At 39.1% G+C, this 16,703-nt stretch overlaps 1 protein-coding gene across 1 annotated transcript in view; it reads right to left on the bottom strand.

Moving 5' to 3' along the window:
* myo3b (myosin IIIB) overlaps nucleotides 1-16,703 on the bottom strand; it is an 87,617-nt gene that overhangs the window by 70,028 nt on the left and 886 nt on the right. The window contains exons 3-8 of the mRNA XM_042494661.1: nucleotides 9,808-9,991; nucleotides 6,478-6,612; nucleotides 4,134-4,238; nucleotides 3,761-3,860; nucleotides 3,030-3,106; nucleotides 1,188-1,333 (exon numbers count right to left, since the gene is read on the bottom strand). Of these exons, the coding sequence (XP_042350595.1) occupies nucleotides 1,188-1,333; nucleotides 3,030-3,106; nucleotides 3,761-3,860; nucleotides 4,134-4,238; nucleotides 6,478-6,612; nucleotides 9,808-9,991 (747 nt within the window). The remainder of the gene's footprint in view (nucleotides 1-1,187; nucleotides 1,334-3,029; nucleotides 3,107-3,760; nucleotides 3,861-4,133; nucleotides 4,239-6,477; nucleotides 6,613-9,807; nucleotides 9,992-16,703) is intronic.

Here is a 16,703-nt window from a genome sequence, read left to right as displayed (position 1 = left end):
CATACGGGAGTCATAATTTACCCCACATTTTCCTCATCATTTTGTCTGCAGTGATGGGAAAATATATTCCAGATAAATGACATGTTAACAGAATCATTTCATGGTTCAACACATTTAGTGTGATTTATTCCTCAACTGCCGAGCCTTTAAGGTCCCGATTCGTACCAAAAGGGCAAAATATCTATTTTGATTGGAACAGAGATGGAGGAATGTCAATTTAGGATATACTTCCAACTCTATCAACATCCTAGTTATCCCCAAAGTCAAACGAGCTCAGAGATCTGCAGTAATGAAATTGGATTGGACATGAGAAATGCATATGCCCCCTCTTATTTTGGCTGCTGTTTGATGAGGAAACATGCTTGCTACTTGACAGAAACCACTCATCCAGTTCCAGGTTGCTCTTTTTTTCCCCAAACATACAATCCCTTAGCTACTCCACCAAAAAAGTGTGACGTGTTATGAGGTGCACCTCTAAGAAAAAAACAAATTCTGAATTAGCAGCATTCATTTCACTGAGTCGTTCTCGTTCTTGTAATTATTTTAAATTCTGGTTTGAATTTGGTGCTGATGAAACTGCTGCGTTAGCTCCATAATTCCTGCCACACGAGCCATCCATGTTCCTCCTCTAGCTTGGCAGGGAGGAGATAACATTGTGACGGGGAGGAGGTGACAGCCTCATCTCAATGTGAATGGAGCTAATCACCAATGCAAATTGCAATCAGAAGGGCATATCTCTACCTAACTGAGAGATAATTGCACGATTGTGCTGATAACAAAAGGTCAACCGCGTGCAGCCACTAAGCTCTCAAATGATCATCAGACACACACCGTCTCCAGCAGTGAATATTTTTACAGATTGAATCACTGCATTAATTTTAAGGCCAAACACTGCCACATTTTTTGATGATGAAGATTTTAAACACTGATTATTCAGCAGATGCTCTCTTTCAGATAGCAAACATGAAAATGCAACGGCAACAAGGAACACGGATCAAACCGAAAATATCCAGTTTAACTCTTCAGTTTTTAAATTTCAATTGTCACGACGTTTTTTTTTTCTTTTCATCACCTCGACTGTTAAATTCAGTTTGCTATTGTCCTCGTGACATAATGGAGAGCTGTGTGTGAGCTTTGTGAGGGGCAGCCTCCAGCTGTGTGGTAGGAGCGCCCTCTAGTGGACTCACCGTGGGATCTTGAAGAGGGCTTTAACCGGATGCATCTCAGCCAGCGGGGGATCTCCATCTGCCAGTTCGATGGCCGTGATGCCAAGCGACCACACATCACAGCGGGCGTCGTAGGAGTAGTCGTACTGCTGCTCACAAGCTATGACCTGCAACACAACAGTGACCATCTGAGCAACTCATTTAGACTTTTAATGAGTCCTTAAAATCCGGCTTTTCCTCAAAACACATGAGGGAATCTGCCAGTGAGGTGAGGTTAATTCACTTTTTACCTGAACACTGTGTCAAATTCTTGAAATGAAGCACTTTATTATTATCACCTTGGAGAAATTGGGTAATAATTTAAAGAAAATGATGTTCAAAAGGATCATAAAGCTGAATCCTTGTTATAGCACTCTCTTACTTGCTGCCTAAAATCTGGCAGAGTTACAAAACATCTATATTTATGGACTATTTAAACATTGAAAGGTAGGTCAGTTCACTTGCCGATGGTATGAGCCTCTCTTTCACACAGTCAATAATTATAACTGACATTACATTTTACAGCTGAGTTTATTCTAATTGCCCCTGAGGTCCCTCCCTACCAGCCCAATCACCACACCTCATTTCTGCCAAAGAGTAAAGCCGAGGGGCCTCAGACTCCCAGCTATTAACCTTGAGGCGACCTCGAGAGCTGCGCCCGTGGAGGGGAATACACAATGACACAGGGGAGAGTCGCACAGAAATAACTGGGCCTTTCTCCCTCTCTCTGAGGCACATACAGGGGACTTTGCTCATTTAAAATAAGAGCCTTTTCAATATCAGTTTATTTCCTTCCCCATACCAATATTGGTTCCTAAAACTTTGCGCGATCTGATACCACTGCATTAGAAAAATAAATACAAAAACTAACAGCTGTGTACTACTAATCGTGTAGGGATGTGAAATGATTGTTACTGTTGTATAGCTTTATAAGATCGCTGGTGTGCCAAAATGGTGCCACTTCTAAAAACTAGAGCCTTGCATACTGTACACATTGCCTATTTACCGGTGGGGCTTTCCAGTACAAAATATTGCCAGTTGCTGACATCTTTCTAGCCTTAACACTTTTTTAATAGAGATGAATTATTTTTTGCTGCTCTAAAACAGTGGCTGCCAATAGCTGCACAGTGCAACTTGCTGTGTAGGCTTCTGTTTTAAAGCAGTGAAGAAAAATTGATTTCTGGGACAACTGCTGCTTTATCCTGGTGTGAAAGTACTTTGAAGTCATTAATAAATTACAAGGTATCAGATCAGTGCATAGACTTGCAGAATTTCCAAGCTGCAGCCACTGAGGCTGAAAAATGAAGTCAACACAGTAGTGCCAAAAACTGCAGTTCCTCAAATGGCCACTAGAGGTTGGCTCCAAAACACAGTAAATCCCCAGAGACCCCCATGTTAAAGCTGTACAGCAGAAATAAACATGTTTACAGCCTTCTACAAAAATGGTTTTGGTCTCTGTAGCCAATTTCAGCATTCATGATGACTGCACAGGGGATACGTTTTTATGTAGTTCATTTGTTTACATTTTATCACGGCTTAAATTTATGCGTATTTAAGGCTGGTACGCTTAAGTGACAGGCTGTCTGTGAGGCGTCGCTACAGTCTGATCCAGATCCACCCTCTCATCCTAATATGGTCATTTTTGGCTCCAAAAGAAAACAAGACTCCAACACCCAGAATGTCGAACTCAAGGTTTCAAAACAGCAGTCCACAAATCAATCAATGGGTGACGTCACAGCAGCCAAATCTATTTAAAATGTTTGCTATTTAATTGCTGCATTATTATAGATTAAGATGTGTGTCAATTGTAGTGTAGACTCTGACCTCAGGAGCCATCCAAAACGGAGTCCCAACCGATGTATTCCTACGTAACCGTGCACTGGTCAGTTGAGCTGAAACACCTAAAAATAAATAAATAAATAACATTTAATCCATTTTTGTAGTAATTACATTTTTGATTCTAGTATGTTTATCAGTGTGGGTTTGCTAAGAATAAAAACAATTCATGGCAGAGACTATGTGTTTGAATTAATCAATAAATCCTGGCATATAATTTAGTGTGGCAACCTGCCAGGCAGTAATAATAATGGGCTATAATCATTTCAAATTATGTAGGACAGATTTTTATCAGCATGAGTCCACTTCATCTCCGTGACACAGAGGACATAAACATGCCTAGGGGTGACTCAAAGTCATTTGCCATAACAGCTTTCTTTTAATATGCAAAGGATCAAATAATGCAATTTAAATGAGCAATAATAGCCTTGGGTTAAGGCTACGGTCCATGAAATAAAAATATGTTATGGTGAGCAAGGGACTAAAGTGTGGCGCACATAAAATGATTTATCCCGTGCTTGTGCTCGCCTTTCGCAAACAACGTTGCATGGATGTGCTGCTGACACTTCCCATAGATCAGTCAAACACCAAAAAATGCCTCATTTATCTGACAATGCAGAGAAAAGATAAAGCCGAGAGACATTTCTCAGACCTTGATGCATTTGTCTCTTTCTGGCAGTCCCTGAATTGGCTAAATTGCCTCTTTCAAAGACCATTACCAAAGTCAACCAGTTTGACTCCTCCCTCAGTTGTCAGGAGGATGTTGTTGCCTTTGACGTCACGATGGATAATCCGGTTGTTGTGCAAATGCTGCAGACCCTTTTAAGTTAGAGGACATAAAACACAAAGTGCTCAGCATGAATCATCATCACATTATTAGTCATTTGTCATTAGTATAAATTAGAATATGATGCATTCAAAGGTTATGCAGCACAAACTATATAAAAGAACTCCCACAGCTGTTCAGAGGGAGAGACATTCATTACCAGCTGCCACACTTCCCCAGCTGAAAATAAATCTTCAGCACACTCTCTGTATGTTTGGATCCCACCTCCTCCCTAACATTAGCAGCTTTGCAGAGGGCCATCTTACCAAGAGGGCACTGTATAAGATGTATGAGATAACGGGCTCCTGCAGACGCTGGCCTCGCATGAGCAGGCCTTTGATGAGTTCTGTGACAGAGCCGCCGTTGCACAGCTGGGAGGGAGACAGAGAAACTCCAGTGACTCGTCCATCACTCAACACTCTAGATTATGATTCATGGGGAGAGCTGGCCCACACACACAAGTCAGAGGAAGCAATGCAGCATCACATGGCAGCAGGATAGCATCAACATTCATGTAGGTGGGTTGTTGAGAAAAACCAAGGTCCATTTTAAAACTAAAAGGGTTTCAATCAAACAGCCACATTTTCAGAATATTTAGTATCTTTGGGCTCACAGACACAATGATGCAGTATTTGGACAAGCAAGAGTTAAAGGTGCTCTGTGGAGCTATCTTGTAAACAAAAATGGTTACATTCAGTGCTAATGCTGTTTCTTCCTCACAAGCCATTTGCAAATTGATGTTTTAAATATTTTTAACATTTAAATCCACATCCACCAGCTAGCAACCTTCTTCTTTCCTGCTATTTGTTAGCACATAACTAGCTATCTTGCTAAATTTCAAACAGCTCAAACCCCTTCAAGGCCCAGACACACCAAACCGACATCAAAGAATTAGTGGCGATGAAGGCGAACTGTTGTGTCGACTCATGTTGCCTGTGTCTCCGCCAAAAAAATTGATTATGAACACACCGCAATGACTACAGCAAACAGCCAACTAGCACAACTAGCATGTACGTGCTACACCTGTGTGAGAGGAAAAAAGCCTCCACACCAGCAGGTGGCAGTCAGAAAGTGTTAAAGGCACAAAAATATTTACTGTCTGGTAGTGAATAATAACACAAACAATTCAATTTCTGCTAAAGAGATCAATGACTTAAAAAAAAACCCTAGTCTTTCCTAATTTAACAAGTTTGTTTGGATCTCACGGCCTCTTGACTTCAGCTTTTTGTTTTCTGTCCTAACTTCCTCAAAAAATATCCAAAAAACATTAGTTTTTTTTTTTTTTGTTTTACCTGTTTATCTCCTTCTTGTTTGTTCCAACTTTCATGCACTACATATTTGCACTAATGGCTTCTGCAGTTGCCGAAATGTATGTACTACCCGAATATTCGTAGGGGTACTAGTGAAAAAAAAAATCCTTATTAAAACACCGTGTTAATGTTTCTTGTTGGGAGGGGTTTATTTTTGGCTCTTTCAGGCCAAACCAATCAGCTGATAACATTTTCAGTAGGCACAGAAGCAGCAGTAACTTAAGTGTTTTCTATGGGCAGTTAACTATAAATTAAATATTATATATAACATTATTATTTAATATTTAACATTAAATATGCTTATTTACAATTCTTTTTTTTTAGGGCTTTTTACCTTTGATTTCAAATACTATTGTTTTAAAATGCCTTGAATAAGGCAGGAGAGCTAGGACAGCCTAAAATACCATGTGCAACTGCCTCCATCTCAACCAAGCATGTCACTATATTCCTGCCGATATTTTTTGGTTGAATTGTTTCTCTAACCATTGAAAACAGTCCTCAATGAGCACAAAACCAGATCTGTTTGATTAGCTGAACAAATCAAAGATATCTGGAGGTCTGACAACCATTGCGCATCAAGTTGTCTAAAACTCCACAGGGCACCTTTAAAGGAATAGTTTTTATTTTACGAAATACACTTAAATGTTTTCTTACCAAGAGTTAGCTACAGTAGATGAAAAGATCAATAGGTACTGGGAACCATGAGGCACCATTTTTAGAGCGTCTGTAACTGGTAGCTGTCACTACTGTTCACTGGTCTGGCTATGTCGTCTGTCAATCGTTCATTTTAAGAAATCTACAAGTATATGTGACAAAAGACAAGAAGCTCTATAAAGCTCTCAGAAGAGGAGCTACATATCATGTTTATATTGATCCATACAAATGACCCCAAGGAGATGGAGAACGGTGGAAGGATCTTGACAGCTGGCCCCCCATTAATGTCACGGTCTCTGATGTCTATCTGATTGCGTGGCATTAGTGCCTAAAATGGTCAGCAATTCAAAAACTTAATCTCGATTGGAAAGACTGGGCACCATCTTGGCATCTTGTATCTAGTTATTATTTGATATCTGTGACAAAGCCAGGCTAGCTCATGTTTCCAGTCTCTATGCTAAGCTAACAGTCTGCTGGTCATCGCTTCATATTTAGCGTGAGGGGTATTGATCTTCTCATCCATCTCTCAGCAACAAATCAAAGTGTGATCTCTAAAATGTGGAACTAAAAATGAAAAACAAAACTATACACACTGACACACTGTTAACATAAAAATGCTACAAGTCAGGCATTAAGAGGATCTCACCTCAAGGACAAGCCAAAGTTGTCCGCCTGATAAGTTGTCCGACTTGTAGAACATGCCGTAAAACTTCACCACATTCGGGTGGTTGGACAGTGACCTCAAGATGTTGTACTCTGCTTCAATCTCTTCATCCACATCCTGTTAAGAGCAACAGAAAACAGGCGACGTTGAAACACAGAACAGACACTGAAGTTATGTAAATAACATGATGAAATATATTAACAGGGTTCCCACACATTGTCATGGACAACATTTAAAAACATTTCCATGAATTTTAAGTGATTTAGATAAGTTTTAGATTTCTTTAAAAATCGCCAAAAAAATTAAAAAGAAAAAGTCTCCAAATTAAAAAAAAAAAAAAAAAAAACTTCTGAAGGAAAACATGCCTTCCAAACCTGTTTTCTTTTGGGGGAAAAATTACAGACAAAGAAGTCATAGAAAATGTTCGAGTTTTCTATAACAAAAGGTCAAAAAAGAAGAAAAGATCACCAAGGAATTTTAAAATTGGTGGTAAATAAAAACTAAATACAGCCATTTAAAGGGGTATGACCCTCCCCTAAAGTCAAAAGGGTTTAAAATTATTTGACATGCATACATAAAGGGAGAGAAAATGAAGAAACTTTGATGACAAAAAATTAAACAAACAAAACGCTGGGACGCATCAACACATTAAAGCTGTGATATGTTGACAGCTACAGAAAATAAATTTACTGTTATGTTATATTAATGTAATTTAATTCATAACACAACACATTTCAACTTCCATTTTTCCAAAACTTTCAATGATTTTTACTAATTCCATGACTTTTCCAGGCCTGTAAAATGTGACTGTGAAATTCTGTGACTTTTCTAGGTTTTGCATGACCGTGGGAACCCTGTATTTAAAAAAAGATTTATGTCTGAAGGTGTGAGGTTGTGTTTCATCCTGCAACACCAGACCGAGTTATAGGTTGACTATAATTAGACTGCTAAAGATAGAGGGCTCTAAAGTCAGTAACTAAGAAAGGGACGGGGCCGGGTGCTAAACTATTTCTGGAACTGCTTTTCTATCAAAGTAAATCTCAGAGGAAGAGAAGAGCAGCAGTCAGAGAGGCAGGATTTCTCTTCCTGGATGTCTGAGTGATAGTGTCAGCACAGTCTAATCAGGGAGAGGGATGAGAGAGGAGGCAGCTTCATCTTCATGGCCATCAGGGAGGCATCGTGGTGGATAGCGCTGCCAGGACGGGGATTGTTCCATTGACACAATCACAGGCTCGCCTCAGACCAAGTTTCACAAGCACAATACGGTGCCAATGCAGAGGCTACAGCGGGCTTATCACACAGACAAATGAACGGGCATACAGAGAGGATGAAGCCAGCGCAGCAGCTACACTTTCTGGTGAGGGTGTGCTAGACTTAACATGACAGGAAATAAATGAAAAGGGGAAACGTTGATATATATCACTAGAGCAAGTACATGTACAACTGCATCAAGATGGAAAGGAGGAAAAAGAACTGGCAACTTACTCTGTTTGAGTGGCTCACATGCTGAGACAAGTCACATAGTTATAAAGAAAAACACACTGGTTTTAGTCTTTGCTTTTTTTCCCTCTGTCACAATATTATGAGTTCTTGCAGTCATAAAAAGAAAAAAACGAAAGAATAGATGGTTATGGAGTACGCTACAGCGGGGAGAGTGATGTCAGCTCAGTGCTATCTAATTTAAGCAGAAAATCAGCACGCAGTCAGCTGTCCATCAAGATTTTAATTAAATTCACCACAAAGGCAATGAGCAGTTTTATTATTATGTATTATTTTATTTTCAGATGATTATTATCATAGGGTGAGTTGGCTGAGCGTACATGCTTAGTCATAAAGAGAACAGAATATTAGATACTAAACAAAGTATGGGCCCAATTAAAGCAGTTATAGGTAAGTGAGTCAGAACAGTCTTGAAATTACAGAGAGGTGTTAAGTGTTTGGATTTTTAGGATAAAAAGATGTCTTTCCCAAAACCGTGCCTTTCTTTGAGACATGATAACCAACGGCAGATCTAGTTTATTTTACTTTTGAAGTTATGTCACGTGTAGCTAAAAATTAGTCGTAAAGCTAAATGAGTGCCTTAAAATAAATCAGTGGTTCCCAACCTGGGGGTTAGGATCCCCTAAGGGGTCACAAGATAAATCCAATTGAGTACAAGATAATTAACAAGACAGAAAAGCAAGAGAGAAGAGTCTACTGCCATGCAAGCGGCTCTGTAAAGCTGATACACTGCACTTTAAAATAAATGCAAACGTCAGCATGCTGACACGTTTCCCATGACGATACTTTTAGGAGGTCTCATGTCCCAGCAAGCATTTGCATGTGGGGCACATGTGGGCAGTAAATGGGCTGATAGCTGGGGCCCCACATGGGCTTGTTGCCTGCATCCCAAGTGGGTATGGGCCCAAATTTGACATCTTTGTGGGGCTCACTTAGATAAACTCACCCATGTGGGAAATATGCATAAGGCCATTATGGACAATTCCATATAGGGTCTAATTTTCAGCTCATTTACCACCAACATGGGCCCCACATACAAATGTTGGCTGGGATTGACCGTTTTCATTGTTTTAGCCATGGATGTATAAAGAGAACTGGAAACAGTATTGTAGGTGGGCCCCCTTTTATTCCTATGAAAGTTGCCCAGCAGGGCATGAAGCCAAAATGGTTAATCTGCCGCCTTTAAAATTATCCAGATAATTGGCACTGCATCTGCATCATTTGGCCCACAGAACAAGCACACTAACAGCTTCGGCTGATCCAGCCTGCTGTCTCTGGTTTAGCGCTCCGCTATCTTTAATGGACATAAAATGTTTCAATTGTGCAGCTCTTCTGTAGTATCCAAATGTTATTGAACTGAATGATCAGATCCTGATGACGAGTCATTTTGGGATTGTGACACTCAAAAATATGTTTTTCTTTCTCTCTCTCTGTCTGACGTTCCTCTAATCTTTGCTTTTAGTCTTAAAATGAATCAAATAAAACAGGGGGAAAGAAAATCTTTTTTGGTTTTATAAACTTAGTGATGGTCCAACAGGAAACTACTGTTAAATGACTAAGTGAACAAGTTTCTGGATACTCTGATGGAATATATAAGAACTACTTTTGATTGATATACAATATAATAGCTGGTTCTGCAGCATCCATAGAGTCAGCTCAGGTTAGTTTAAACAGCTTGTGAAGTTTGCATGATGATGGTTATTACGCTGTCAACACTTACGCTTGCAGGGAAGTGAAAATGAAAATAGACGGTAAGCAGTAGCCACGACGGCTTTGAATTCTGCAAAAGCTTCCACAGTAAACATGACTTACATTGATCGGGTCGAGCACTTTCACTGCTGCCTGACTCCCATCCTTCTTGTTGGTCACTCTGTAGACTTTCCCATATGTTCCTTTACCAATGGTCTCCACTATATCCCAGTTACCTGATGGATCGGCCAGGTTCTCCATGCCAATCATGCTGGACTTGTAAGGATACAGTCCATAAAGTGACCTCCTAGAGGATGAACACAGACGAAAAATCTTTACAAAACAGAATACTTTTAAATAATGATCGAGACAAAACGTAAAAATTCTTTCTTGAAATAACTCTGTAATGAAGCGTAAACTTAATAAAGGGTTACCACACATTTTCATGGACAAAATTTCAAAACCTTTCCAAGGACCCATAATACAATTTCCATGATCATCCACAAAATATAACACAAACAGAAAAGCATAGTTTACTTCTCTCCAGATGTTTATTATTTTCTTACAGGCGGTCAGTGGACACAGAGCAGTAGAGCTCACAGAGTAGGGGAATGAAAAGTGACAATTTGGTTGGTTAATTTGGTCGAAAAAAAAAAGAATGCTCTGCATCTTCAAACTATCACAATCTACTTTCAGAGCAGCTAACGGAAACATAAGTTTCGGCCTACGCTGCCCATGTCTATTACTCCACCTCAAAAATGTAGTGGGGCACATGGAAACATGTAAAATCAAACTGACACATCATTATTTTTCCTACTTGCTGGACGTTATTCAAACATGTCAATTCAAACACTATTCAAACATAAATCAGCAAAGTGGCGTAAATGATGAGAGAGAGGGAACGCATGAAGAAACATGCGTGACGGTAAACAACACGTTGTAACACAGACGCATGTTAGAGCTACGTTACATCAACAGCTGAAGAAATAAATCTGTCATGATATACTTGGAAGGTTATTGGAACCTTATATATGTAAGATTAGTGTAAAAATGTCATTACACATAACCAAATTTCATGACTTTTTCAAAGATTTTACTAATTCCATGACTTTTCCAGGTCTGGAAAATGAGACTGTGGAATTCTATGACTTTTCTTGGTTTCCCTCAAACATGTGAACACTGTTAATAGCAGCTAAAAGAAACATTAATACCTTTCTAAAACCTCACGTCTTTTTCTTGTGAATAATTTAAAGTTTGAGCCTCACAATAGACTAGACAGACTTTTGCATTGTCACATCAAGACAGAAAAACACACCGGCACCCATTCAGCATCACACAGAAGCAAGTAATTAAAATTTTAAAAAGTACAAACTGTGCAGAGCTGTGTATGTGTAGCACAGAGCATCACATTTACTCCCAAAGGCTGTCTCATACAGCTCAGTGAAACGACTGTCTCCACCGAGGGAGCCACTTAACGGGTTTAAAGCAGCGAAATCAAAGCAAAAACAAAGCTGTAGGTGGAGATGACAGTACTCTACTTACATGGCAAGTGTTATTTTCTTCTGACTCATCGGGGCTGAGAAAAATTACAACTAAAGAGTCTCTTGTGATCATAATATAACAGCACCGGTAGCAACGGCAAGTGCTTCCTCAAGAGGACGGGCAACAAGTGTCATCTCACAGAGACACTGAATTAGCCCTCTCCACGGGGGCCTCGTCACTGCCCACTAAGAAGTGCAATCTCCTCAAGATCAATTGGATTGGACAGAGATTAACTTGACCAGTGCGTCCTGAATGAGCAGTGAACCGGCACCACTCACATGATCATCAAAGTGTTTTATAAAGTGATTATTATAAGGGACTAATGATCAACAGTGATGCAAACGCCTGATATAAATCATCTTTTAGGTCTACAAGTGATGTTTCCGTGATCACATACAACATGTGAAGACCAACGATGCAAAGCATTAAGTGTCAAAACAGCCGAGACGGAACAAACATGATGGATTAGGAAATGATATCGCCATGTTGGGATGCATGCATCCTATTTTTTCAAAATGACACATATTCCAGATTAGCATGATGGAGAGGAATGTTTGTGTACTATCTCACGACTGCTCCACTTGTCATAAACGTGTTATGCATCACTGTTTGACCCTGAGGGAGCAAAGTCAGATCAGCAGATTGATGTGGAAAACGTGAATGATGTTTAACCCTCAGGAGCCGCGGCGGCTCACACAAGAGGACAGATTTATGAATTGTTGTGCATGCAGGTTGAGCAATGACATCCGCGTAGATGTTAGATGGATAATCCGTGGTGACGGTCAAATGTTATGCAGCACTGATATCCTTCACCACGTCCTTCAGGGAGCACTAGACAAAGTATCTTTTGTAATTGTGCGTTTTTGCACGATTTGGGATTTTTTGACGATAACTGATGCAGATGTCTTATATCCACCATCCACATTAACATCATATTATGCATACTCTTGTAGTGATGGCCCAACAGCAGATGGAGACATGAAATGCAATTCTTTACGATTTATGTAATATTTATTTATTGTGCAAAATAAGATGTTAATGTTTTGTATATGTTCTCTTTATCAATGAATTAAAAAAATATATATTGGTTTGTGATATCGGCAGAAATCAGCATGTTGGCCAATTCTGATATTTCATTTTAAAGCCAATATCTGCTGATAACAATGATGTGCCAATATTATATTACATCTCTAATTTTTGTGATGCGCCTTTAAAAAATATTTTCACGAGACAACGACTGAATCACTAAGCTACAAGTATGGTTTCATCCACAGTCTAATAATCCATCACTGATTGTTTTGAAGCTAATCGGCCATCTTTAACTGTCTGTGAATAATGCATCACGTCTGCCTCATTAATCAGCAAGATCCAAACCTGTTTACTTGCCGTTTATAACTGTCGCTTGGTTTTGTACCATGTGTCTGCATCTATAGCATGCTTTGAACACAACTCCAGTCACCTGTTGCCAGGACACCTTCACCAACAGACGGCTCGTACTCCTGTGAGGCAGTTTTTTGTCTCTCTATCTCTATTTTTTTTTTTATGTGAATTATTAAAAGTGTCTTTTTCCTGCAAGTTTTCAAATATTTAAGCAGTACAAGCTATAAAAGCAAAACACAAAAACTAGACTTTAACATTGTGCATCAGTGAAGCAGAATTTTAGGCTACACAGCACACATAATTTCCCCAAATGCTTGAACATCGATCATAAAAAAAGACTTCCAAGCAAGAGTCTGCAACCATCACACACAGAGAACCAATGCGGTCATCTACTCTTCTGTATCTCTTCATCATTCAAAATACTTTCCAAAGATCAATAAAGCTCAGATCATAAAACCAAGAGTCACACATACCTGTCTCTGTGAAAGTGTTTGTCTCTCCCTCACACCGCAACGCTCCCCCTCTAATTCATGCTAATCTACAGGGATTAATAATTCACCAGTAATCTGCAACTTGATCTGCAGCACTGTTAAATATTCAGGTGGCAGATGTATCCACTCATAAAGGCGGCTGTTATGAAGCATCTCAGGTTGCGCACAGGTTACCAGGAAGTTCATGATAGTTGCCATGTCACATGACTGCTGTCTGTTTCCCCCGCAGTACATAATGTTCTTTACACATCCAGGTGTTTCTTCTTTGTCTCACTCAGTTGCGTTAGTTTCTTGTAAACTAAAATAAGCATCTCTGCAGATACTGTGTGCGGCTATAGCGGATGTGTTGTGGCAAACTTCCACTGAGCTAAAAACACTCTGTCCACAAAGTCAAATATAAATCCCAAAATCAAATGTTTAGACTCATAATAATCTGGCATCTTTAACAATAAAACAGAGCCTCTATGCAGAGACACAGTAACTCAAAACAAGACATTATTCTGCCTGAGAAAAACACAACACTAGATGCTACTGTTGCCATGTTTAAAGCCCTGGAGATCTTATGAAGTCACTCCACCTGCAAAGAGCTTTGATATCAGCTGAACTTTCTCCTCGCAAAGCTCAAATTTACAAACTTTTCTATCATGCCCACTATCGAGACCACAGACATCACGCTTCTTTTTATGCATAAGCGTTAGGGCTGCACAATATGTCTTTTTATAATTTTTTATCTTTATTTAATTGTCATTGTGATGTCAATTTGTACAAAAAACACATAGCAAATGACTGATATTGTACTCAGGGTTTTTTTTAAATGAGCCAAAAGAGACTGCACTTTAAAATGTTTCTATCACTCTTTATTTGAGTCTTTTGTGATCAGTTCAATGTTCATTTTTTTCAGTATTAATGTGTTGATAAAATAATAACAAAATTAAAATATTTTTTCTTTTTTTTATTTAATTCAGCAACTAACTTGTTGCATTTTAGCAGGATAATAAAAGCAGAGTACACTTTACTGTTTATTTATTGTAAGTAATTCATTCAAAATTATTGCATATTTTTCTCATATTGTGCAGCGCTAATTACTGTCTGTTAAAAGTTATGTTTTCAAAATTGTATTTATTCCTTTTTGATTACTGGACAATTTTACACTTCTATACCTTTACATAGAATAGAAAATGATTAATTATCTTTGGTCAGCCTGGTGAGAACGAAGAGACATAAGCTACCTGTGAAGATCTGGAGCTCAGAAACACAGAATCAGTTTACGGGGTCACAACATAAAACATTTGGGAACCGCTGAACTATAAAGCAAAACAGTGTTTGCTAACCTGAGTTTTGACAGCAATGCTATTGTCAGAGCACTCTTGTTTATGGTTCCCAAATTAATCAGATTCACTTAAGTTCCCAACCACAAAGATATTTGTCTTATTGTCACAAAGCAAAGAGAAAACCCAAATGCTGTTCTTTTAAATGCATCACTGCCACTTTAGAACAGGACACCACTGGTCCTAGATGGCAGCGCTCAGGTTACCTTCTGTTTACCGTACTGTCAGCGGACCTGAAAAAAATGGTGTTCAAGAGCTTCTCGGTGACACAGAGAGACAGTTTTTTAAAAATCCAGCATCATCAAACTTCATTTAAAAACATTGGGATTTGTGTAAAAACTATATGTACGGACAAGTGTTAATTTAAGATTCATTTATTAAGAAATGCAAATGTGTCTGAATAATATATGCCCCCCCCCCTAAAATTTGCATTTACAGTGCATCTGCATACATTTCCGTGATGGTTGGAGGTGGTAACAGCTTCAGAGGATGTGAACAGCTGCAGCACAGGCACAGTCTTTGTCACCAGAAACAGTGCAAAGTAAAAGTGAGTAATCTAATTTTCTGCTTCCATCAAACACGCACAATCCCACCCTCTCTGGTAAAGCCTTGCGGGAACTCCAGTTGGTAAACCCTTTGGTAAGTCCATGGAGAGAAAAAAAAACTCTGGACTATAATCCCTTTTAAGGGGATATGAAGAGGCTTTGCAGTAAACCTCCAGTAGCCACGAGCCAGGCAGAAAGCACGGCGCCCTTGTTCTCACCCTGGATGACCAAAGTCTCACACGACCAACAACAAACACACTTTCTTTTTTTAGTTTAAGCCCCCTTAGATCAGCTGTCATGATTAAAATCCCCGAGTGACAAATTTGGAAACACAAAACATGAACCAAATTAGCAAGAAGCCAACATCCTCATTAAAATAATCAACCTAAAAACCCGAACCACTGTCAGAAATTAATCTCTTCATCATCACAGCTGTTTCAGCGGCGACTGGTATGATGTAGTGCGACACTGTACAGTGCAATAACGTTTGTGTAAATGCAAAAACCTGAGTGTGATACGCGTACTGATAAACTTCACACTGATATACTAATTCATTAAAGGAGCTGTATGCAATATTCAGACCATATCTACAGCCCCCTTTACACTGCCTGTTAAAAGCAGAAATATTGCGCTTTAACGCCGCCTCGCTGTTCTGTATAAAAGGTTTTATCACGGGATGGGGGGAAAATGTTGTCTCGTCTTTAACCGGGCAAGAGACGTAGTGACAGCGTAATCATTCTCTGTGTAAAAGTGACAGCCGGCAAGATGGGACGATGGGCTGGACCGGTGTGACGTTTTGACAACATGTTAAGTGTGTGACCCACCGCGGGAGATTTAATTTAGTAAACTCAAAGAAGAAGAACAGCGGCCGAAAATGTCCGCAGCCCAAATTACTTCTTATTCTCACCTCTACATACATAATTCTAAAGTCTGATGTCTTAAAAAAGAACTAACTCTTGTTTATATCAAACACAACAGTTAAACTAATACAGTGCAACACAAAACAGTCCTCATTTTGCCTTTACAATTGTGGGATTTTCTGTACAATCATACTGTAGACTACATAATCTATATTTACACCAATACAGCACACTCAATAAGCAGATTAAAATATAAAAATATCTAAAAGGTTGATCGTACTCGACACATTCTGAAATACTAGCTTTTTGATCATTCACTTTAATTTTCTCTTTGCTGGTCGTCTTGACAGCATGACTATTGCAAACTTTTTTTGATAAGAATTATTTATTGTTTGACAGCATTGTTTGATAATGGGAATATTATTTTGAAATGCAATAATTATCAAACTTACAAACATACACTCTGTTTTGATGCATCATTAAACTCACTCTGTCATGTGTTATTATATTTGAAACAGAGGTATTCATTTTGTTAGCTGCCTGAGATTTTGAGCCTAATATTTTTAGCTATATCTTTTAGCTTTTTTTGCTTAGCGTTTTGTAAATAAAACGAAATTCTGTGGTGAAAACTCAGCAAAATAATTGTATAATACAGTCTGTGACACTCCAGGCTGGACATGTCCAAAGTCCAGTCCAGGGGACAATTGCAGCCCTCAGCTTGACTTTAAAAATACATTATATGAGGCCCATCACACAAAACTGCTGAATCATGCATTACCACTTTACATATTGTTCCTTCACCGAGCAATGGCAGGAAATAGAGTGGTTATCTATTGACAGACACTTCCTGCTAGGTAGCAGAGACGGCCAAAG

Source organism: Plectropomus leopardus, chromosome 10 (assembly GCF_008729295.1).
Source record: "Plectropomus leopardus isolate mb chromosome 10, YSFRI_Pleo_2.0, whole genome shotgun sequence".
NCBI classification, from domain to species: domain Eukaryota; kingdom Metazoa; phylum Chordata; class Actinopteri; order Perciformes; family Serranidae; genus Plectropomus; species Plectropomus leopardus.
This window is presented reverse-complemented; position numbering and strand designations above follow the sequence as displayed.